Source organism: Bison bison, unplaced genomic scaffold (assembly GCF_000754665.1).
Source record: "Bison bison bison isolate TAMUID 2011002044 unplaced genomic scaffold, Bison_UMD1.0 scf7180017864471, whole genome shotgun sequence".
In the NCBI taxonomy this organism is placed as follows: Eukaryota; Metazoa; Chordata; class Mammalia; order Artiodactyla; family Bovidae; genus Bison; species Bison bison.
In genome coordinates this window covers 23,125,657-23,148,635 of record NW_011495032.1, presented here as the reverse complement: position 1 = coordinate 23,148,635, position 22,979 = coordinate 23,125,657, and the positions used below count along the sequence as shown (strand labels likewise).

The following is a 22,979-nucleotide window of genomic DNA, read 5'->3' as shown; positions in this document are numbered from 1 at the left end:
TCATTTACTCCTCATCAGAATTGCAGAATATTTTGCAGGTGAGACACAGAAGGGTTAGTTTGTCCAGGGTCACACACCTAGTAAGTGACGAGGCCAAGATTTGAATCCAAACATGTTTAATGCTAAAGCCCTGCTTCTTAGCAATGATATTATGTTGCTTCCATCTGAGAGCTGGAATGGCTGAAATCCTGGAATATACACATTTGGCTTTTCTATTAAAGTTCTCGGCAAGCTGCTTTCTTCTTGTTGATCTTTTCTAATCCTCTGGTCCAATATAGGGTTTAGAAAAGCAGAGGAGATAATCTTGGAGCTAGGGCCAACAACAGGATTAAAAAATCTGCTTGGAAATCTTATAGGGAACCCCATACCACAAAAATATTGTAAAATAGTCTGTTGTTTTCTTCTTTTTTATATGAAGCACAAATAAGGGACAGGCAGCCAACATTCTAAAATAACAGGACCCTTTCTCTCACAGTTGGTTCAGTTCACCTAGAGAATAAGAAAGCGGTTCCGTCCCAGAGGCATGCCGCACACAGAATCTGCATGGCAAAGGTAAACGATGAGGCTACCCCTGTTCTCCCACACAGGGCAGAAGCCCGGGTCGTGGAGGTCAGTTAACACAGCACGGGGCCTTCTGTTAGAAACAAGTAACCGGTAACAGAAGAGCTGGCTTCCCAAGATGCTTTACAAGACGAGAGGAAATAAAGGAAGCCTGCTGGGGAGAGGAGCTGAAGACAAGGAAAGTCCCGCCCCAAGCTTATCTCAGTGGAGCCAGTGGCCCACAATCCTGCTCCTTTCCTATTGGATGAGAATTGCGTCCAGGGGGAGAAGAACAGCAGAGGAATCTGAATTCCTATTCTAGCCCACGCGGTGATAAGCGTATAGACATTTCAGCAATCTGACCCTTAAGGAAAATAGAGCAGGAGCCACATTTGGGAAAAATGAAACCTAAGGTCATAATGCACTTTAACCATTTAGATAGAGCCTTAGAAATAAAAGTGACCCTTGGCATTACTTCTGTGAAAATAAATCTTGATCTATTCCTTGTCTGACTTTGTACTTAGATGCAGATAATCTTCGGAGAAGACAATGGCACCCCACTCCAGTACTCTTGCCTGAAAAATCCCATGGACGGAGGAGCCTGGTGGGCTGCAGTCCATGGGGTCGATACAAGTCAGACACGACTGAGCGACTTCACTTTGACTTTTCACTTTCATGCATTGGAGAAGGAAATGGCAACCCACTCCGGTGTTCTTGCCTGGAGAATCCCAGGGACGGGGAGCCTGGTGGGCTGCCGTCTATGGGGTCACACAGAGTTGGACACGACTGAATTGACTTAGCAGCAGCTGCAGCAGATAATCTTGATTGGATTATGTAAAAGATCTAATTTGAGTGGTTATTAAAAATTCTGAAATACAGAAAAAACTACTCCAAGGCTTAAAAAAGTAATTTTGTACTAAGTTTAAATCAAACTCCCCAACTTCAGAGCTGTACGCTGACTTGCAGCATTGTCCCACTCGACAGTACTATATTTACAGCCTGAAACGATGATGCTTTTGGTGGTTATTTTTCATGTGGGAAGTCACACTAACACCCCGGAACCACCTGCACATATCTTAAAGCTAACATTTCCCCTACCAGCAAATGATCCTTTTTAAAACCTTTAGAAAGAGAGATCTTGAATGTCAAGGTGTTATAAAAGATAAAACACGCTTTCCACATGTTCACAGCCTGCTGCCCAACTGGGCATTCACGGCAAGCTTCCCTGAGCCAGTGTCATCACTGGAAAGCTTGATAAATGCTCCACCACCAGCAGACTGGAGATTTCTTCAAGGCTCATACTTTGAACTCACTTAAATACAGAATATCATTATCTGGTTTTGTTATAATTACTTTTCCCTAATTTTTCAATTGTATACATCTTTAATTACTCTCTAATGCATGCATAAAATTGCATGGATTTGAGTCAAGCTTTTGCTAACCAGACAGAGTCACCCATGGGGCACAGATCTTCTCAGCTTCTTGACCCCGGGGGCCTTGGTTTACTCAGCTATATAGTGAGGGGATTAAGGGATCTTTCCCATCCTTCCCAGTTTCAAAGGTCTACTCAAAATAGGGTGCAGTAATACGCAAGATCCGACACTCATCTGTAAAATATTTAGCAGAGATCTCAGGATTTCTGAAAAATTGAACAAAGCACTTCAGAAGTCATTTGATAGTTTTGGCATCAACCTCCTGATGAATCTTCATTATCTTTGGGAAGAAACTTAACTAGCTATAAACTCATTTTAAAATTTATGATCACAAGCTGCTGGTGAAGTTAATGGTCAACCAGGAGAATTCCCTTCCTTTTGCAAAAACTTCTGATAACCTTCCACTGTCATCATTTATTCTTTAACAGAAAGATTTACAAGAGTAATATCTTTGTTTTATTAATTATTAACAAATAATGCCGACATACCTTAATGACTTTATGCTAAACTTACAAAACTGAGGGATCTTGGGATGGTTCTTTGTGCAATAAAGTATTCTTTGCCAACAGTTTCATGACAGGGTTCACAAAAGCCCCCTTGTACAGAGAACTCATCTGCTGGGTATTTAACTTTCAAGGCAGCTCTCCACTGTGAAGTGAAGCGCTTCACTATTGCATTTGCTCTAATGTCATATACTTGATAGAGTTACTGAAATTGTTTTAGGAAGAAGGTATAAATTATAAGTAAATGAACAAATATATGTGCTGGGCTTTTAATGTATGATTGATATCACAACAGCAACCTGAGTAATTAGATTTTGAAAGTAATTCGTGTGAAAGCAATCACAGGCAAAGTTGGGAATGTGCCATTCGATTATTTAATTTCTTTCTCTTGCCCTGACCATAAATCAAAACATTCTCAAAATTGTAGGCAGAAGGAAAGCTGAATTAAAAGATGACTGGAATATCCAGATTCTAAAGAGAAATAGGTTATTTTTGTTGTTTGTTGTAAGATATCATTGTGTAGTAAGGATTTTCTGAATTATAGCACTATTAATAGTGTTGTTAAGTAATGTTTATGGAAGAAAATTAGAGCTTTGTGAGCAATTAGGAAACTTCTTAATGTATTACACAGTGTCAGTTATTTCACACTTCCTCATGGTAATCCCTGATTCAGAACAGGTTATCATGTGATTTTCTGTTTGCACCTGTCTCTCCTGCTCGACTAAACTCTCCCCATAGGTTGTCATTCAGTTGCTAAGTCATGTACAACTCTTTGTGACCCCAAGGATTGCAGCATGTGAGGCTTCCTAGTCCTTTACTATCTCCCAGAGTTTGCTCAAACTTGTGTCCATTGAGTCAGTGATGCCATCCAACCATCTCATCCTCTGTCACCCCCTTCTCCTCCCGCCCTCAATCTTTCCCAGCATCAGGGTCTTTTCCAATTTTAGTCAGCTCTTCGCATCAGGCTTCAGCTTCAGCATCAGTCCTTCCAATAAATATTCAGGATTAATTTCCCTTAGAATTGGCTGATTTGATCTTCCTGCAGTCCAAGGGACTCTCAAAGTCTTCTCCAACACTATAGTTCGAAAGCATCAATTCTTCGGCACTCAGCCTTCTTTATGGTTCAACAGTCCCATTCATACATGACTACTTGAAAAACCATAGCTTTGACTATACGAATCTTTGTCTGAAAAGTGATGTCTCTGCTTTTTAAGCCCCTGTTTTATTCATCTGTGGTTTATTTTAGGAGGTGTTTTGAAAAACTTTTAAAATTTATCCAAGTAATTTTCTATGGGTGGGTGTTGGGGGCAGGATACTAGATGACTCACAATCACAGGAATCCCACACAACGAAGAACCGCCCAGTGACCTGAATTTTCTCATGTCTTCCCAGACACGTGACATATAAACTCAAAGTATTTTTTGTACAGTTTTCCTATGGATTTCCAAGATTTACTTGGATTTCCAGGGTTCAACTACTATATACATTAAGAGAAAACTGTACTCTCTGGTGTTTATAACTTCACCAAGAGTTTTTCACCATTTGGAAAATTCCATGGCCAACCACAAGGGCAGTCACAGTATTTGAGTGGATAATCGGCAATTGTCAGTCTGCATTTGTAGCAGCTGCTTTCCCAGTGACCCCACGTCTACATTAAAATATACTTATTTAGTTTTTACTTCACATGTTGAATATAAAGAAGCAGTATTCATGTTATCCAGTTGACTACTCTCTCCCTTTCTGTAAGTGTAAAGCAATTCATGATAAGTGGGTATGAACATCTGGCCATTTTATTAAGCCTTCTATTTTAGCTATTCTTGAACTTCTTATATTTTTATGTTATTGATGTTCTGTTTCTAGGTAGATTTGTATTATCTGTGAATTTTACTTTAGGACTTGACATAAAAATGGAGCTTTGGGCCAAATAGTATTGAAGATCACAGATCTAGTAGAATCCTGTACAGTTGCCATATTTTACAGAAAGGAAATGGGACACTAGAGATGAAATGATTCCCTTAAGGTTATACAGTTGATTAAGAAGCAGCCTTTCGTTGAGTAATGAATATATAGCTGTAGCACAAATAAAGAATATTCCAGATTCTAACACCCTGGAAGATTATATTCTATCGCACGATACAAAATACCAGGAGATAAAATAATTTGGTCTACCCTTTAATAACATTTCCTTTGATCACCAGTTATCCCTCCCTTATTCCAGCCAAAGTGTCTTTAGAAAGAAAATTTCTGTAAGCTGGAATTTCTGTTTTCCTGATGATTCCAATAGAGACTAGAACTATATTTTTTAGATACCTGTGGCAGATTCATTTCGATATTTGGCAAAACTAATACAATATTGTAAAGTTTAAAAATAAAATAAAATTAAAAAAAAAATGCTCTGACTTTCGCAGGGCTGGACTGGACATGTCTTCTCTGGTCCTGTTACTTTCCTCCCAGCCCCTACCATCCTGCCTGAAGACTGTTTGAATCTATGGACAATGTTGCAGGACAATCGTTTCCTTTCAACAACAGTAGCAGTGACTGTCCCAGTGGGTCCCCTGCCATCCTTTTCTTCTATGTCTTCCTAAGCAACTTTACTTAAGAATAACTGACCTGTGACCCCACGGAGTGCCTTTGAAGGTTCCTCCAGTATTGAGATCTTTTTCTCACGAGGGGGAAGGGCTGGTTTTTCACTGGCAGAATCAGTGGATGAGCTGTCCTTCTCACAGCCGTTGATGTGGCCATTCTGTATCTGGGGCGGTGGTGGCTGCATGGGCCCTGCCTCGGGCCTCTCTGCCTTGTCTTTAGCATCTTTGTTGCCTTGATGCTGCTTGGACTTGCTTCGTTTTCTCTTATTGTTCTAGAATGAGAAACAAATGAGAAATGAATATTATGCAGCTCACAAGCACCTTGAAATAGAATGGGAGTCCAAGAATGCAAAATAAGATATGTTATCCTTTTTCTTTTTTTGTTTTCTGACTCTTCAAATAAAATGGGTGAAAACACTGATGTCTTTATTAACCACCCAAGTTACTATAAATATCTTCTTTCCCACAATGAGTTGTATAAACTTTTACCTCATAAACATAGAAAACAAAAAGTTTCCTTTACAAGCAAAAAACAGCAGGAAATGGCTTAAAACAGCTGACATATCATTTGAGCAAACTGAGGGCCTACATATCTGAATGGTCATAGAGTAAAAAATCTCATGGTTACTACCCTGGAGGAACTTGAATTCATCTACTGTGCTATTAAAGAAGAGTTCTCATTCCTTATAGAGACCATGAGGGTGGGAGGAGGGCAGGGAGGACCCTGAGGTTCTACTCCTCTGGGGAGGAGGGAAACGAGGGGAGGGTGGAAAATGAATTCCTCATTTTCCTTGCAAAATGAGGAAGTGGAGTCAAATCCCCAAAGTCCAGGTTGGGTCTTTGAAAAGGCACCCCCTCAACCAGGCCACCCCTGGATTGCTGCCACACTGTCCAGGAAGTCCCAGAATCATCCCCATGAACATTCTAGCTGGAGTGGAGAACTACTACCAAACATTGCCAAACCAACGTGGGCCCACCTGAATTCTGTACCCCTGGAATATCTGGATGCTAGCTCAACAGCACCATATGACTTTTCTTACATTTAGCTCAGAATAACACAACTATGCATTTTGTTTCATTTTTTATTTATATCTTTTAGTAATTTAATTAATGTATTTATTGGCCACATCTTGCAGTATGTAGGATCTTAGTTCCCTGAAGAGGGATCAAACCTATGCTCCTTGCAGTGGAAGTGTGGAATTTTCATCACTGAACCACCTGCAAAGTCCCTACCCCGAATTTTAGATAATTGAAATTTTTTAGACCTTGGTACAGGCTTCAGCCAATGAGAACAGACAAGGGACCTGTCAGGACAGACCCTGGCCTGCCTGCGGCATCAGTGTCCCACCAGCTAAACATCAGCCCGGCTTTGTTCTGCAATATGTTTGAAAAGAAATAAGAAGAAACAATTTTCTCTTGATTCTCCTCCCCATTCCCTTTCTTTTCCTCTGAAACCACAAGCATGGCTCTGCGTAAGGGCTCCTCCAGGGGAGAGAAGTGCAATGACTGGGTGAAGGGAAGGCCCAGGGGCACCTATTCCCACAGGAGGCCTGAGTCTCCTAGGCTAGGGAGACCATCTTCCCATTTAACCTCTAAGAAGAAGGCTTGGTAATGAGTTGGGTCTGCAGCTGCCATCTGCTCTTTTTTTTCCACATCAGAGAAATTTAAAACCCAATCCACACATCTGAAATTTTTCCATGTAAGTATAAATACTGCCTTTCAATCACTTGCAAACCATCTTCATTTCATACAGAAGTCTGGGAAGCTATGATTAAAGATAAGCAGACATTGTCAAAGATGGTGGCATATAAAGGTTGAACAAAAAGCCTCGTAATTCTCCCTGTTCTCCATGAACAGGGAGGAGAAAAAGGGGGAAAAGATCATTCCAGTAATTTCAGTAATCTTGGGAATTTATGAAAGTAATACTGCTTTCACGTGTGCGTTTGTTAAAACCTATTCCTCGGGCCAGTGATCTTCCCTCAGTGGGAAGAGTATATACTGGGATTCCCCTTGGGGAAGTTACTTTGGAAAGAGAAGCAGACTTTTTGTCAAAGTCATGAAACAGATGACAGGCCTAGAACAAGAAGCCGCACCTCAAAGGAGCCAGTGAGTACCCATACATGCTCACAAGACCAGGAAGGCCAGTGTGTGCATAGCACACCACGCGTGTGCCCAGAGGTCGAAACAGTGTGACTAGACAAGAAAGAAATATAACTTTGAATGGGGCAGCTTAAAATCTCCCCTCTGCTCACAAGGAGCAGTCAGTCTGCCAGGGTTTGAAAGAAAGGCAAACAGGTCCCTTACTTACCATGGCTTTAAGGCATGTACGTCCTTTTTTTCTTCCTTTATTAAAAATCTAGCTTATTAGAACTCAGGAAAAATGTTTCTCGGGGCAGCCCTGCACAGATTCTCTCGGCTGGAAAAACATGTGAAAATATATTTAGAGCTTTTCAAGTATCTTTAAAAAGCTCCTTAATGTTTTCCTTTGTGCTGTGGGATACGTTCAGGCAAGTTAACATCTAGGATCCTTTGAATTCTCTGGTTGGGCTTGCCTTAATACTTAAAAAGAAAAACTCTGGGACTTCTAAAGCACACCTGGTGGTTAAAAACACTTGAACAGAAAACAAGGGCATTAGTAGGGAGGGTGGCTTGTAATTTAAGAGAGTCATGAATCTGGAAGCTTCTTGGGTGTACATATTAACATATTTGAAAGAAGCACAAAATTGGCACCCTTGTTAAAATGATAACAACCACGAAGGTTATGATGGAAGATGTTACTAATTTACAATCCATATCAATCTTACCTTCTTTTTTCCTGTCATATTCCATTCTTTTAGAACTTGAATTGCACTGCCTAGACAAAGACAAAGAATCTTCAACATGTATTCACATAATAAAACACCACACAAAATTCATCTCTGTCTTTCCATTTTGGTAGCGATTTTTTTTCCTGGCTTTTTCATTTGTTTTGATACATCCTACCTTAATAAAAATGCCAGTTTCATTTTTTATTTCCAGATTTTCATTTAATTCACTGCATGATCTTGGTTTTATCAAAGTATTAAGCCCCACTACATGAAGCTTACTTTGTTTTATCATTATGTTGTCTTAGAGAAAATGAAATATATCTTGAGAATTTTCTGATAGCTTCATTGCCATAGGTAGAATTAAAATTGTTCTGTTTTATATATGAATCAAAATACCTATAATCTTCTGGGCCAAACATGGGATTTTGAATATTATTAACCATGTGAATCCTAACTTTTTGTTTGGCTATTTCTGCTCATTTTCTGCCTCTACTCATTATGTTCACAACCTGCAGGGTGACAAGAAGGACAGATGATCTGACGTTAATTTTGCTCATGTCACTGTGGATAAGGACAGGACGCAGTCTTTGCAAGGTTCCACTTTGAAACAAAAGAAGCTCATTAAATAATAAGTTGATCCCAGGTTCTGCAATACTCTTCACGTGCATATGTGGCATCGCCCAGATGCAGAGGAAAAGTCTAACTTGATTAAACTAGAAAATATTTTAAAAGAAATGCTTAACCAGCGGTCAGCTACAATAAGTATCTTCATGTAATCTAAGTTTCTTCACTCACTCCAAGGTGCTAGTGGTAAAGAACCCACCTGCTAACGCAGGAGATGTTAGAGACTTGGGTTCAATCCCTGGGTCAGGGAGATCTCCTGGAGGAGGGCATGGCATCCCGCTCCAGTATTCTTGCCTGGAGAATCCCACGGACAGAGGAGCCTGGTGGGCTACAGTCCATAGTGTCACAAAGAGTTAGACACGACTGAAGCGACTTAGCATGCACTCACTCACTCACTCCAAACTGCTGGGCGTAATTTCAACAAGTTATTGGTAATGAGTAGACCGGTTGTTCTTATTTACATAGGTATTTCTAAAGAGCAGCTCTTAAATGTATTCTTTCAACAATTTTAAGCATTCTCATACAATTTCATTATACTAATAGTTCTCTACAATGAGTGTGTTGGCTAAACAAAGATAAACTTCAGGCTAGTCTTTATAACAAATTTCAAATTAGTAGGGCCCCAATTATTGAGTCTACTGTCACTGTTAGATAAGCAGAAGGCCATATTGCTTTGACTAATGTTTAAAAAGACTAATTATTCCTATCCATTCAGAGTTTCCAATTCAGTGCCCCTCGAAAGCTTTTTGCGTTACATGTACTTGAAATAGTAAGACTGCGTTTAAAAGTAAGCTATAATTCAGACTTTTTATTAACTAGGCTGATCTTTTTCTAATTTGCCCAGAGAATTAATGTTTCACAGTATTTTCCTTTCGAAGAACTTTAGGAAGTCACTTTCACTAGGTTACTTCCTAAGTCACACCCGTGGCTAAGAATTATTAGGGTAGTTCTTATTTATAGCTCAACTTCAGTATTCCAAATAAAATTAAATTAAAAAAACGTTAAAGACTGTTCTTTTAAATCAGAGGAAGGGGTGAGTTGTTTACTACTTTCAACTGCAATATTCAATTATTCCTCTAATTTTTATATTTGGACATAAATTCTATTTGCAATTTGGACCATGAGCTTTTAGAGGGTAATTCTGAAGAACCTGTGTTTACAGACAATTTTGAAACTGTTATTATTAAACTTTAATTATACTAAAACTGCTTGGGTTTTTTTTATATACATAATTTAATTAATTAATTTATTTTTGGCTGTACTGGGTCTTCGCTGCCTCAGGGACTTTTCTCTAGTTGCAGCCAGCGGGGGCTACTCTCCAGCTGTGGTGTGCAGGCTTCTCACTGCAGTGGCTTCTCTTGTTGCAGAGCCCGGGCTCTAGGGCTCCAGGACTTCAGTAGGTGCAGCATGTGGGCTCAGGCTCTGTAGTGCCGGTTCCCCAGCTCTAGGGTACAGGCTCAACAGTTGTGGCAGAGGGGAGTAATTGCTCCAGGGCATGTGGGATCTTCCTGGATCAGGGATCGAATTTGTATCTCCTGCATTGGCAGGCAGATTCTTGACCAGTGAGCCACCAGGGAAGTCCTGTTTGGAGTTTTTTAAGCCACTCAGAAAGTGTGCTTTTAGTGTGCCTCATAAATGATTCCTAGTGATTATTTCTGATTTTCAGTGATCTTTAAACACGTTTTCCTATTGACCCCCATCCAAAATGATATCTCAGCAATCGATGAATTTTTTAAAATGAGACCTTAATCCTGACAAGGTGAAAATTTCAAGAAAGACAAGCATGATGCTCTATTTAAATATAATCGGATTTGATGACAGTCCATCAGTTACTGAGCATCTGGGCATCTCATCAGGGTCACCGTAATAAAAACTTTCAGGATGGAGAATGTGGGGGCCTCACTCCAACTGAGGGTGGGGAGGCATGGGGATAGTAACCTGTTTCCTTTCCTAAAGCTTTTTTCCATGTGAGTGACGCTGGCAAGTGAAACTGAAAAAGAGAGTTTATCTGAGCCAGGCTGTGCACCTCTCAATTTTTTGTGTGAGACAAACTGTACCAAATGTTGCGAAGTTAGATTAGCATCCCATTCTCTGTATTTGTTTCTTACAAATAAAGATTCCATATTTGTTCATTCATGAAGCAGGAAAAATAGTCAGAAAAGTTATGTTCTGTGAGTCTGCTTGCAGGTCTATTTTGAACCATGTGTGCTAAGTCACTTCAGTCATGTCTGACTCTTTGCGACCTCATGGACTGTAGCCCACCAGGCCCCCATGCCCGTGGGATTCTCCAAACAAGAATACTGGAGTGAGTTGCCATGCCCTCTTCCATGGGATCTTCCTGACCCAGGGATCAAACCCTGGTCTCTTGCATCTCCTGCCTTGGCAGGCAGGTTCTTTACCACTAGTGCCAGCTGGGAAGTCCCATTTTGAATGATGTGTGTGTGTGTTAGTCACTCAGTCATGTCCGACTCTTTGCAACCCCGTGGACTGTGGCCTACCAAGCTCCTCTGTCCATGGGATTTTTCCAGGCAAGAGTACTGGAGTGGGTTGCCACTTCCTTCTCCAATTTTGAATGATAATCATTTTGAATTCAATTAGCACTCTAAACTCTAACTGCAGATATCAGAATGTGAGTGTGCTATTGGTTCCAAGACCTTGCCTGAGATGCAATTATAACATATGTAGAAACTTAGGAAGATTATTCTATTTCCAGGAAATTGAGTAAGTTTAACAGAAGGTAAAACTAGTATAAAATGGAGGGATATGTTGAAAGGTATTCCCTGAACTTTCGGTCAGATTATGTTTAGTTAGTCCATATTAACAAAACAGAAACTAATGCTAGGACAGAAGATATATGATCTCAAAGAACAGGTATAAGGTATTTGTTCATAAATGAAATTTGTTTAATTTGTCTAGGAGAGAAGAATTTCCCATAATTTATAGGAAATGTAAAACAGTAGGTTATACATTTATGAAAAAACTACATTCCTGAGAATTTAGATTCTATAAGATCACTGGAAATGGGCTGTTCAAAACATCAAAAATTTTTTAGACAGCGAAAAACGTTCTAGAGGTGGATAAGACGAACTAATATTCTGACTAATTAGGAAATTTCAAAATGATAAACTAAGGATATTAAAGACCAAATCGGTCCTCTCAGACTATGTAAGCATCAAGTTCAAGGATTCCAATCCTAAGGCTAAGTAGAACTATGCTGGTTGAAGAGCTGAGAAGGCTTTTCAGATCAGGAGTGAAGTTCATTATCCTCCATTAACAAGGACATCATCAAATAAAGGACATTGTTTAACAACAGATTGGACAGACTGGTCGACAGTGGCGTTAGTAACATTAGAACAGGTATCCTTTGCAAACTATCTACAGTCTGTCTTCTGTTTTTTCCCAATGAGGAAAAAAGAACTTCCAAATTCTGCTCTTAATGCATAGATGTGTTTTTTTAAATGCTGTTTTCTGTGGTAAAATTCACATAATATAAAACATACTGTGAGCTTAGTTGCTCAGTCATGTCCAACTCTTTTCGACCCTGTGGTCTCTAGCCCACCAGGCTCCTCTGTTCATGGGATTCTCCAGGCAAGAATACTGGAGTGGGTTGCCATGCCCTCCTTCAGGGGATCTTTCCAACCCAGGGATTGAACCCAGGTCTCCCACACTGCAGGTGGATTCTTTACCAGTTGAACCACTAGGGAAGCCCAAGAATACTGGAGTGGGTAGCCTATCCCTTCTCCAGGGGATCTTCCTGACCCAAGAATCAAACGGGGGTCTCTTGCACTGCAGTGGATTCTTTACCAGCTGAGCTACCCGGGAAGCCCCTGAAATACACTATCTTAACTCTATCTAACTGTACAGTTCAGGGGCACTAAGTACATTCACACTGTTGTGCAACTCTCACCATCATCCGTCTCCTGAGTTTTTCCTTTCCTAAACTGAAACTCTGTCCCCATTAAACCTAAGTCCCCATCCCTCACCACCTCCAGGACCCTGGCAAGCACCAGTGTATGTAGACGTGTTTTTAAAGTCTAGCATATTTTTATGAAAAATAAAGCATTAGTAAATAATTGGTATTCAATGCATTCAAAGAAGAAAACACAGAATATATGGAATATTTAGTTCTAACATCTACAGGTTCACAGGACATGTATACTCACCATCCACAAAGGCCTGCACTGCTTTATCTACATTAAAATCAAACTGCTGTAGCACCAGGACTATTTCATTATTGCTTTTGTTGGGAACAACTGATCGAACTGCATAGATCTGGAAAGGAGAGGAAAAGAGAAAGGCCAACATTGTGAATGTTTTTCATCCATGAATCTCTCACTGGATAGAAAAAAAAAAAAACAACTGTTCGAAAGGCCTTAAAAAGCTGACTAATCTGTCTTCTTGCTATCAAGCATACTCAAGGCATTTTGGACCCATAAAAGTTAATCCTGGTAATCACCTTGATACCCTCTTTATTTGAATACACATTTCTACAAAGATTTCCCTGTTAGGACTGGAGTAGCAAGCCTGAAGAGCCAACTCTGGTTTTGCAATCTACTCCCCTCCCCCCCCAGCCCATGCCCAGGACTCCAGATGCACACAACATGTGTTTTCAGTGAGCACACAGATAGTTCTCTGTCTCTGGCTCTCTTCTCCATGAGCTCAGGGCCTATCTTTGGAAAATTTACAGAAATAGCTTCATGCCTCAGCTTCTCTTATCTCCACAGTGGAGACAGTCACATTGCGGTTCACAAAAGTATGTTGTGAAACTCCATTAATGTTTATAGAGATATAAAAATGTGGGGCATTGTGTTTTTGAAATGGCAATCTTAGCCATAATACAGAAAAGGTTCCCCAACACACTTCTGAAAATCAAACATTTAAACCAGTGTAAATACACACACGAGAGCTAAGGATTTCAACAGGTTAAGCTAATATTCAATTTTTAATGACCTATAGATATTTCTTAGTCAAATTTTGCACATTTTCTTCTTGCCTAATAGAATTCATTGACCTTTAGCTCACAGAACTTGCAATTACTACAGGATACTTTATCCACTTTAGCAAAACCTGGCTCTCTCCGCTTTCTATCAAGGGGATGACTGCAGCCACTACTGACAAATATGAGAATACTATATGGTGCCAAGGTGAGTGGCATCCACGTTGATGATCACAAAAGCACTGCACAATCCTTACTTATTTCCAGTGAACATGTTTTGAATGCCTACTGTGTGACAAGGCACCAAACTTCTTGTAATTTACTGACTAGAGGGGACATATCAGTATGCACATACTGATCAAATGATCACACAAATAAATATCTATGTACATGTTGCAATAAATGCTATAAATCATGTCAAGGAGACTTGAGTGTATATAGGTATGCTGAAATCTGATGGACAAAAGAGAAGAGATGGCTGGGAGGTTAAGGGGGAGGCCATCTTAGAGCGGACAGCATGAATGAGGAACCAGGCACAGATGAGGAGGGAGTATGGAGCAGGACAGAGGCTGAGGCTTCCAAAAGTACAAGATGAGGCCAGAGGCAGGCAGGGACCAGATCATGTAGCCTGCAAGGTCATGTAAAAGATTTTGGTCTTGTGAGCATCCCTCAACCATCCTTTTATGCTGTCCTTTCTTATTCATTCATCATGTTAGAAAGATATCTCTTGGGAACTCCCCAGCAGTCCAGTGGTCAAGACTCTGCACTTTCACTGCCAAGGGCAAGAGTTCCATCCCTGGTCAGGGAAGTAAGACCCTACAAGCTGCATGGTGTGGCCAAAAGCAAAACAAAACAAAAACATTACAAAAAAAGAAAAATAGCTCTTTCCCTCCTCCCTCTCTCTCTGTATATATGTATAGTATTACCTTCTATATGCAACACTTGTGTTGCTTCCAAAGCTTGGCTCTTGGTGTGTACACACACACACACATACACATACACATGGAATATTACTTAGCCATAAAAAAGAATGAAATTCTGCCATTTGCAGCAACATGACGGACCCAGAGAATATCATGCTTAGTGAAATAAATCAGACAGAGGAAGACATAGACTTTCACACCGTATGGTATCACTTATGTGTGCAATCTAAAAAATAAAATGAATGTATATAGCAAAACAGAAACAGACTCACAGAGAAAACAAAACAGTGGTTACTGATAGAGACAGGGAAGCAGGGAGGGGCAAGATTAGGGCATAAAATTAAGAAATAGAAATGTATAAAATAGATAAGCAACAAAGATATATTGTACAGCACAGGGAATTATAGCCATTATCTTATAGTAACTTTTAATGGAGGATAAGCTATAAAAATGCTTAATAACTGTGCTGTATACCTGAAAACTAATATAATATTGTAAATCAACTATACTTCAATTAAAAAAAAACCACAAAAATTTCAATCTACCTCCACAGTTGTGTGATCAGTAAAGATCAAGAAGTATAAATTCTTGAATAAACATAAAATAGTTGTTTGCCCTGTTTCCAGACTCTCCTCTGCAAAACATTATTTTATTATGTTAAGCCAAAACATGATATAAACCATAGCTTATAGAGATACTTCCTCTTTAACAGGTACACAGCTCTTGCCTGTTACTCTTTAAAAGAAGAAAAAAAAATCCAACATGGTAGAATATAGAAAGCATCTATCCTTGTCACTTTATATATCCTATCTCTGAACATATCCTCAGAAAATTGTCAGTAACTGAGTTCTGATATCAAATATAACTATGAATATTGCAAATAGTTCCCAGAGGGAGACAATTAAAACAAGAATGTCAAAGAAACTAAAGGAAGGAAAGGAAAAAAAAATCTATTCTTAGATATTCCATAGTAATGTTGAATTCTAGTGAACTTCTCGGCCAAGTTTCTGCTTTAATCACAGTCCTTGGCTAATGGAAGAGAGTAGCATTGTTTTTCCACCTTCTTATTTATAAATTCACTACATTTGTTTTGCTATGAAAATGTCTTGGAGAAAGAGGGAGGAATCTAGATACTCATATGCATGCATAAACATACAGAAACCTCACAGTGTCACTATTCAAGATGCAGCAGTCATAAGGGGTCTAAGCATTTAAATCTAAAAAAGGTCTTCTTAAGGAGCTTTAAAACATAAGGTGTGGATGACAAAGGCAGTGTTACAGGGAGGTTGTGCTGAAAAGCTGCCTTTGCGTTAGGAAACGAAGCTCCTGGAGCAATGGATCAATCAATGCGTGACTAATGGTAGTTTGCATATGGGGAGCTCATAAAATTCTCGCCTGCAGTGGCTGTTTTGCAAAGGCTGTTTCTGGCACCGCTTCACACACACAGCCTTTACGTCGCTGCCACAGCCTAAGCTGGTGAATCCGCTGCTGCAGCTTCACACTGAAGCCCACTGTTTGAATCTGCACGCGACTGCATCCCTCAAGGGTTCTCACACCATAAAACAGTCTCCTGGGGGGCCGACCAGACGGCAGCACAGGATGCTGGGGGACAATCTGGACCGTGAGTTAGCGGTTCATTTAGCAACTGCTTTACCTTTCCCTAATCACTGTTCCCCTGTTTTGCTTTTACTAATTTAAATGGCAAATTCAATTTGCTATTGACAAATCTGCCTTTTGCACCTCAATAGTTTTTTTGATTTTAAATGTTTTTGCACAGCAAAGGAAACCACTGATAAAACGAAAAGACAACCTAATGAACGGGAGAAAATATTTGCAAATGGCATGACCAATAAGGGGCTAATATTCATCATATAGAAACAGCTTATACAACTCAACTTAAAAAAAAAAAAAACTGATTAAAAAATGGGTAGAAGAGTTGAACAGACATCTTTCCAAAGAGGAAATGTAGATGGCTAACAGGTAAATGAAAAGATGTTTAACATCGTTAATCACTAGGGAAATACAAGTCAAAACCACAATGAGCTATTACCTCACACCTACCAGAATGGCTCTCATCAAAAAGAATACAAACAACAAATGTTGGTGAAGATGTGGGAAAAAAGGAACCTTGGTACACTGTTGGTGGGAAAGTAAATTGGTGCAGTCACTGTGGAAAACAGTATGGAGGTTTCTCAAACAACCAAAAATAGATCTACCATATATGACCCAGCAATTCCACTCATGGGTATACATCTGAGAAAAACAAAAACAGTAATTCGAAAAGATACATGCATCCCTAATGTTCATAATAGCATTCTTTACAATTGCCAAGATATGGACACCATGTAAGTGTTTATCAACAGATAGGATTAAGAAGATGCGGTGTATATATGTATAATGGAATACCAGTCAGCCACAAAAAAGAATGAGATTTTTGCCATTTGTATCAATAAGCATGGATTTGGAGGGTACAACGACAAGTAAGTCAGACAGAGAAAAAGACAAACACTGTATGATATCACTATAAATGGAATCTAAGAAATACAACAAATAAGTGATTATAACAAAAAAGAAGCAGACACAAATACAGAGAACCAACTAGTGGTTACCAGTGGGAAGAGGAAAGAGGGCGGGGGCAAAATAAGAGTAGGGGATTGAGAGATACAAACTATTACATATAAAATCAGCTACAAGGATATACCGCCCAACTGTACAATGCTGCACAATGTGGGGAATATAGCAAATATTCATAATAATTCTAAATGGAATATAACCTTCAAAAGTTGTGAATCACTATACTTTACACCTGTAACATATAATATTGTACATCAACTATATCTCAATAAAAAATAAACATTTAAAAAAGCGTTGTGATTTAACTTAAGCATTCTAATCTCCCTTTCTCTCCTCTCCCTGGGGTTTTCTATCTAGGACGGCAGGTTTTGCCCCGTTCTGCCTCAGGCCCATCCTGCTGGCATTTTCTTTTTCTTTATTTATTTTAAACTTAATCTTTTAATTGAAGGATAATTGTTTTATAGAATTTTGTGGTTTTCTGTCATACATCAACAAGAATCAGCCATGGGTACACCCATGTCCCCTACCTCCTGAACCTCCCTCCCATCTCTCTCCCCGTCCCATCCCTCTAGGTTGTCACAGAGCCCCTCTTTAAGTTCCCTGGTTCATACAGTAAATTCCCATTGGCTATCTATTTTACATATGGTATTGTAAGATTCCATGTTACTCTTTCCATACATCTCACCCTCTCCCTCCTCCCCTCTCCCTGTGTCCATAGGTCTGTTCTCTATGTCTGGCATTTTGCCGGTACTAGGCAGCAAGGCAGCGTGGCTTTCACAGACGCGGTTTACTTCAGCTTCCCACATTAACTTACCTCTCCTGGACCTGACTTGTCTGGCTTAAGAGCTGTTAGCAGATTTCTTCATTGACACTGTGCATTTTTTGAGCCTATCTGTGATGACTCCTTAGAAATTCTCCTTGGCTTACAGATGAGTCACTTAAGACTATGTCTGAGTTTCAAAAAATGGTTCTAACAGAAGTTTTCAATCCACCTACACAGCTGTGTGGTCAGTAAAGACCCAGTATTATCAAATAAACAGAAAATAACAGTTCCCTCTGCTTCTGGTCTCCCACCTGCAAATTCATCCTGAGCCTATTGCCAGACTACTCTTCTTCAAGTATAATCAGGACTACTTCCCCATCTTCCTTAAGAGTACAATTCAGTGTCTACAACCTGGCACTCCAGGCCATTGACAACTGGGCACTCATCTGCTTTTCCAAATGCCCTTCTTGCTCTGCCCTTTACAGATGAGCACAAGCCCAGTGTTGGCCACTTACCCCTACCTCCATGTGAGTTTTGCCCTTGATAAAAAGCAGAGACAAAAAAAAAAAAGAGTAGAGATGTCACTTTGCTGACAAAGGTGTGTATAGTCAAAGTTATGGCTTTTCCAGTAGTCATTTTATGGATGTAAGCGTTGGACCACAAAAGCTGAGTGCCTAATAATTGATGCTTTTAAACTATGGTGCTGGAGAAGACTCTTGAGTCCCCTAGACTGCAAGGAGATCAAACCAGTCAATCCTAAAGAAATCAGTCCTGAATACTCATTGGAAGGACTGATGCTGAAGCTGAAGATACAATATTTTGGCCACCTGATGTGAAGAACTGACTCACTGGAAAGGACCCTGATGCTGGGAAAGACTGAAGGCAGAAGAGGACACAGAAGATGAGATAGTTGGAAGGCATCACCAACTCGACGGACGTGAGTTTGAGCAAGCTCTGGGAGTTGGTGATGGACAGGGAAGCCTAGCGTGCTGCAGTTCATGGGGTCATAAAGAGTCAGACACGACTTAGAGACTGAACAACAAAAGATGTGTCCACTTGCCCAAATTTTATACTCCAGCTGAAATGTCATGTATCCTGTGAGGTTCTTTGTCTCCACCATCCCTGCCATAAGTCATCTCTGTCTCCTTTCAATTCCTGCAGACCTTATCAGTGGATGTCTCCTAACCCCAGCACCTTCTACGTCACAGGCCTGTCTGTGTAAGGTGCGTATTCTAAATGATAAGGAACATGCAGACAGAATTCTCCTCCCAGTCATTTCTGCATCTTCACCATGCTCACCCGAGTGACTAATAATGTGCACAGATAGATGGATATGAAAGTGAAAGTCGCTCAGTTGTGTCTGATTCTTTGTGACCCCACGGACTATACACCATGGAATTCTCTAGGCCAGAATACTGGAGTGGGTAGCCGTTTCCTTCTCCAGGGGATCTTCCCAACCCAGGGATCAAATCCAGGTCTCCTGCATTGCAGGTGGATTCTTCACCAGCTGAGCCACAAGGGAAGCCCAAGAATACTGGAGTGGGTAGCCTATCTCTTCTCTAGCGGATCTTCCTGACCCAGGAATCGAACCGGGGTCTCCTGCATTGCAGGTGGATTCTTTACCAACTGAGCCATCAGGGAAGCCCAAATGTGCACAGAGTAGGTATTTAATAGCAATCTGTTGAATGAGAGAATGTCAATTTGTAGCTATACCAGGCTGCTCTTTTTTTGACATGGTATGCTAATATTTTTATTCCTTTTCCATTAGTTCATATGTGTTATTGTGCTACAGTGGGGTTTTGCTAATCGTATATAAATATGCTAAAAAGCTCTCCTTCATTCTCTACCCTCTAAAATCATTTTTTTAAATTGGCATATAGTTGATTTAGAATGCTGTGTTAGTTTCAGGTGTACAGCAAAGTGAATCAGCTATACATACACATACACCTATTCTTTTTAAGATTATTTTTCCATATAGGCCATTACAGAATACTGAGTACAGTTCCCTGTGCTCTACAGTCAGTCCTTACTCAGGCTACTCTTCTGAGTCAAAGGAATATTCTGCTCGTGTTGGACCATCCCATCACTCTGCATTTACCATCCACAACAATAGACGGGTGAGTCTCTCCTGACTGTTATGTGACCTAAACACTATATAGTTATGGAGAATAGACACATGCTCTTTAAATTTCAGTAACAGAGATGGGAAGAATATTTATGACATTTCTATATAATAAGATACTCATGGTACCTTGTGGAGTTTTAAAAATAGCACAATAATCGCCTATCCTTCTGAAGCTCAGCCCAGGAATTGGTTGGGCCTCCACTGGGTACCAGGCCCTGAGGACACAACTGCCCTAAGACAGACAGCACTGCAGGGCGGCCAGAATATCTGCACCTGAAAGCATGTGAGCGCTGTGCTGCTTGTGTGAGAAAGGCTGGAGTGTCACAGAGAAGAGAGCAGTCAAGGAGGGGAGAATAGAGAGGAAATAGCCAAATACCACGCAAGAAGCTCTGGAATTAAACAGACCTGTTCTCTAACCTTGGTTCTGTTACCTGTTAGTTCTATGACCTTGGATGAATGGTTGAAATTGTTGAAACTTAGCTCTGTAGCTGTAAAATGAGGATATTACCTGCTAGAGTCTCAGTAAAAATGAAAAGAGATGATGCATGTAAAGTGTCTGATATAGAATTTGGCATATATTAGCTGCTCAATAAATTTTAAAAAGGAAAGTGTGGAAGCATTTACATTGGGCCATGAAGGAGAAGGGTGTCTCTAGGTATAAAGGTTGGTATGTCTTTGAAATGGAAAGAATGTATGTCTACCCTGGTGACCAGGACTTATCTGGGGGAGATCATCCTATATACAACCCTTCTTAAGAACATTCCTCCTCAGCCTTGCTGAGCAGTGGACCCAAGGCTGTCTTCAATCTCTCCCTCCCCTGCAAGTTGAGTGGTACCACAAGGAAGCCCATCGCTAAAGTGGCTAACAATATGTGCTCCTGGCCTCCCCCCACCCCACCCCACCCCCTACCTTGGTGTCATTCTTTCATGTATTTATTTACTAAATGCCTGCTGTGGTCAGGATGCAGCAGTACACTCTGTGCATATAGTATACTGCACTATGGCTGGATACAGCACTAATAAAACAGATATGGTCGCTACCAAACCTAGAAAACAGATGTGAAACATACAAATCAAAAAAAAATGTAATTACAACTTATGCTGAGTGAGTGACATGAAGGAAGCAGAGTACAGTGACAATGATGGCAGCAGTCAGGAAGGGGCCTGTCTGAAAAGACAAAGTGGGCCAACCAGGCTCTCTGCCTTGGAGTCTGGACTATTCCACACAAAGGGAGAGAAGCCAGAGCGGAGTTGAAGAAGGGCTGTTCGGGAGCTGCCTCACTTCCTGCCTTTTCTGCTTCTTTAACTTGTTCTGAAGTCCCATGAGTCCCCACTCCATCTTTAGAGTAACCTCCTTTTTACTTGAGTTTTCATTTTCTAGAACAAGTAAAGAATGCCTAGAGACAACATTTGTAACTAGGGCTGAAAATAAAAGTAAAAAAGCCAGATAACTAATCCAATTGGCAAAGGGGAGAGGTGGGCAACATTGAAGATAAATCCCGCTAGAATGGGAATGACAGATCAGAGCAGAGAGGCCCACGAGCCTGGTTCACAGACCTTGTTTAGCACTCACGTCACCCTAATTATTTACTTATGTGACTGTTTGTCCCACTGGAATGTGAGCTCATAAATGACAGGGATCACAGCTGTATATCCACAGGGCCTAGAACAATGGGTGCTATTCAGTAGATGATTCGTAAATGTTCAAATAGATGAATGAACAAAAGGAAGTAGGGAGTCCAGTAAGATGGTCATTGAAATATTGCACTTTTATTTATCTAATTTTTTTTTTCACTGCATCTCTGTAATTCAACATAACATATTGTATGGTGGTGAAAAGAATCCAAACCCCCAAGTGTATGAAATGCCTCCTAGGTCTCAGACATTGCTGGTCCTTATCTTGAGGACCTGGCATCTTAGAGGTGAGCTTAATCTTTTCACCTACAAAAGGAGAAACAGCCTACAACTTCGTTTTTGCACCAGTGAGAACCAGTTATTTATGGGTTGCCATTCCTGCAATTCTGAAAGGAATTTTATAATCAGCTTTGGTCACATTTCTCAAATGCTGATCCTTTCAGAGATGCCTTAAAAACAGCTCATCTGTGTACGTTTTGCTTCACTTGCTGGGCCACTAATATTATCTACACACTAATGAAGGCTGTTCTCCTATGAATCTTCTTGAGAAAGAAAATATTCTTTGCAGGCCAGTACCTTTGTATCATGGATAACTTTATAATTTAATTGCCTTTTCTAACATCTACTTTCTGCCAGTAAAAAATATGCATCAAGTGCTGTCATCTTCTTCATGGCTGGCTTTTGGGGAATTAACACCAGGGGTATAAATCAAAATTAACTTTTTTTGGGGGCAGGAAACCGGGATTAGAAGGAATAATGAAGATTTGAAAGTGGGGGAAAAATGCAGTTTTCATAGAATTGTGGCAAGTTTAAAGCAGAGGGAAGCTTACAGGTAGCTTACTAGCGACTTCTCAAATGTTAAAGTACATTCAAATCACCTGGGGATCCAATGAGAATGCAGATTCTGATTCTGTAACTTGGGGGTGGAGCCCCATTCTGTTTTTCTAATAAACTCCCAGGTTGTGGAGATGCTGCCTGTCCAAGGATGTGGCAGCAGAACAGTAGCCCCAAAGCCATCTACCCCACCTAATCCCCCAGAACCAGGGAATACATGAGGTTATTGGCAAATTAAGGCTGCAGATAGAATTAAGATTATTAATCAGATGACCTGGAGAAGGGGGAGATTATCTAGATTATCTCATTGAACCCAATATAATCACAAGGGTCCTTATAAGTAGAAGGAAGATGAAGAGAGTATAAGTCTGACTCACTGTGAGAAAGACCTACCAGCCATTGCTAGGTTTGAAGATGAAAGGGGGCCACGAGCCAACGAATGCAGGCAGCTTCTAGAAGCTGCAAAAGGCAAGAAGATGAATTTTCCCCAAAGCAATGCAGCCCTGCTGACACCTTGATTTTGGCCCAATGAGACCCATTTCAGACTTCCGTTCTCCAGAATTGTAAGATAGTAAATTTGTGGTGTTTTAAGTCACTAAGCTGTGGCCATTTGCTATAGCAAATCCCATCTGTTACAGCAATGGGAAAATACTGCAACGGGCCATGTTTTGAGGAACAAATGTCTACTCTTCTCTTCT

At 40.3% G+C, this 22,979-nt stretch overlaps 1 protein-coding gene across 1 annotated transcript in view; it reads right to left on the bottom strand.

The window, feature by feature from the left end:
• Positions 1 to 22,979, bottom strand: part of SPATS2L (spermatogenesis associated, serine-rich 2-like) — a 192,465-nt gene that overhangs the window by 58,994 nt on the left and 110,492 nt on the right. The window contains exons 4-6 of the mRNA XM_010861269.1: positions 12,656 to 12,764; positions 7,866 to 7,915; positions 5,087 to 5,333 (exon numbers count right to left, since the gene is read on the bottom strand). Coding sequence (XP_010859571.1) covers positions 5,087 to 5,333; positions 7,866 to 7,915; positions 12,656 to 12,764 — 406 coding nt within the window. The remainder of the gene's footprint in view (positions 1 to 5,086; positions 5,334 to 7,865; positions 7,916 to 12,655; positions 12,765 to 22,979) is intronic.